Source organism: Salvelinus sp. IW2-2015, linkage group LG23 (assembly GCF_002910315.2).
Source record: "Salvelinus sp. IW2-2015 linkage group LG23, ASM291031v2, whole genome shotgun sequence".
In the NCBI taxonomy this organism is placed as follows: Eukaryota; Metazoa; Chordata; class Actinopteri; order Salmoniformes; family Salmonidae; genus Salvelinus; species Salvelinus sp. IW2-2015.
This window is the reverse complement of record NC_036863.1, coordinates 1552751-1555325: the sequence shown is the minus strand read 5'-3', so window position 1 is coordinate 1555325 and position 2575 is coordinate 1552751. Positions and strand designations below refer to the sequence as shown.

The 2575-nt window shown below is 43.8% G+C and overlaps 1 protein-coding gene across 1 annotated transcript; it reads right to left on the bottom strand.

The window, feature by feature from the left end:
* LOC111950207 (neuferricin) lies at window positions 1–2332 on the bottom strand. The gene is made up of 4 exons (XM_023967614.2): window positions 1937–2332; window positions 1621–1761; window positions 747–933; window positions 1–220 (listed from the first exon to the last, which is right to left on the bottom strand). Exons 1-4 carry the CDS (start codon window positions 2190–2192, stop codon window positions 52–54), a joined length of 753 nt encoding a protein of 250 aa, XP_023823382.1. The 5' UTR covers window positions 2193–2332; the 3' UTR covers window positions 1–51.
* Between the last annotated feature and the right edge of the window lie 243 nt (window positions 2333–2575).

The following is a 2575-nucleotide window of genomic DNA, read 5'->3' as shown; positions in this document are numbered from 1 at the left end:
GTGGCTCAGCCTTCCCAGAGCCTCCTATTGCCTACCCCCCCCGCCCGCCCTCTACTCTCTGACAGGACAAGAGTCAGCGTGAGGGGGGCAGTCCTCGTACTCCTGAATGTTAGGGTTTTCCAGTGTGGAGGAATTCTGGACACACACACAGCGAGAGCGGCCCGAGCCAGGAGAGAACAGCTTCCTAGGTACGCCGGCCCAGTCTCTCTGCACTCCACCACTAAGGAGAAAATAACAGTCAAATCAGAGGTTCATGCTTAAAAACACAGTTAATTCCCTAATAATACTTCCAGAGAYAATCTCTGTAATGTAGCCTTCCCCAAAACTCAGTGCACGTTTTGTTTTTTGCCCAAACTACACAGCTGATTAAAGCTTGATTACTTGAATCAGCTGTAGTGCTAGGGGGGGAAACTAAACGTGGGAAACACTGCTATAATGGCTGTGAATATTCTATCCAGTCTGTTTTATAGCAGGCAACAATACATATTTATATGTTAGCACCCCCAAGTGTATAATATGTTTCAGTCTGGGAACGTTTGACCCTGCACAAGTTGCTCCACCACCACATAGGCTAGTAAATACAATGGGCGTGTTTGAGCGCATCAAATCCATGGTGCATTGTGACCGATCTACAAAAATAATAAATGAGCAGTTACTCATGATGCAAGGTGCAAGGTGATTCGTAGAGTCGCAGGCTGCAATGTCGAACAAGCCCAATGTTTCTCTGTGTACCATGATGTCAGTACCTCTTGGTCGAACACCAGACCCGTCCTCTCCTGGCAGCGCTCCACTCTGAGTTGCAGGCTGGGAGGTGTTGCTTCTCAGCCTGGGCTTGGTCCTTGAGTCTCTGCCCCTGCTCCAGGGCTGCCTCCACCTGTAGCAGGGCCTCGGTGGGCTCTCCACTCTCACTGTAGAACCGTCCCACCAGTCTGCCTGTAGCATAGGGGATTTTAATCTCACACTAATGGATTTACCTTCATTATACTGTCAATGGATTCTCTGTATATGCCTGTATATGCTAATGTCTAAGTGAAAATACATGACACATTTTTKTATGAAGTCCCTTGTAGACTAAACCATATCACGGGCATGGATAGTTTCCCCATTCTGAGAAAKTATGTATTTAAAAGGTTTAGTCTGCAAGGGAATTTATACAGAAAAAGTGTATCATGTATTTTTCAGTTGTATAATGTATTGAACAGGTACTGGGTGCAATAATATAAACCATGTGACAAATGTTCATTGATCAAATGGCCCACAGATCCTCACAAAGATACCCTGGCCTGGTTCCTCTCTAGGTTTCTTCCTAGGTTTTGGCCTTTCTAGGGAGTTTTTCCTAGCCACCGTGCTTCTACACCTGCATTGCTTGCTGTTTGGGGTTTTAGGCTGGGTTTCTGTACAGCACTTTGAGATATTAGCTGATGTACGAAGGGCTATATAAAAAATAAAAAATAAAAATAAAACATTTGATTTGAATGCAGTCATTGGGCTCATTTGAGTGGTAAAGCAAAAGTGACCGAATGTAGACGAAAGTAGAGGGAGTGAAGTCGGGGAAGGTACACTTTGGAAGGCTTGACAAAAGTTGATTCCGCTCAAACACACTCATTGTATGATACGGACCTACAGGCTTGTAGTCCTTGTGATAGAAGGCCAGCCAGTCATACAGGGACACCACCTGAGCAGCGGACAGACTCGACACGTCATCGGTCAGACCAGTATCTGTGAAGTCCCCAGTGACAAAAGCCAGAGAAGCGTCTTTACCTTAAACAGGGGGAATAGAAAGCAGCATAAAATGTATTCACATGTCTGACAAAATCTGTSTCTCTTATTTTTAAGTGTATGGAATTTTATATAATCTACAGGCATGTTCACAATTAAGAGATCCGCTGTTAAGGACCCTGGCACGTAATTTAAAACAATTTTTTTTTTTAATCACCTGCAAAGAAACTATAACCACCACCAGGACCATAATGCTTCATCCCCTTTTCTACATCGAACACCTGTCCTAAAATGGCCAGATAAAGGCCCTTGCTRTCCTCCCCTCCGCTATACAGCGATAACTCATCTTTGATTATAAGACGCGCAGGTGGAACTGTCGATTGAGGTGCAGCGCCAGTAATGTTGGCCCAGTCCTGACGCAGTATTAGTATTGCCACTAATACAAAAATAAACGAAATGATAAACCCTAGCATTATGTCTATGGCTATTATTCCTTGTTATTTGCCGTTACTCTTTTTGACCAATGTTCAGTCATTGACGAAATGTATCACCGATTCTGTTGTTTTGTTTTTCCGGGTATGCATTTCATTACACGGCACATGCTCACATCCGTGCAGATATACGAACTTCTTCTTCTGTATTTAAAAAAAAAAATGTTTAAAGATGGCGGTTGGCAACCAAAAAGGGAATTACCGCCACCAACCGGACTGGAGTGTAAATCAAATTAACCTGCCAAATAACCCTTCACTTATTAAAAAATACAATACAAAATTAAATCCACCACCCCATTCCACTACTTTGACYCTCTACACCAGGCCAACAGCCTGGGAGGACGGGACACTACCATTCAACACTC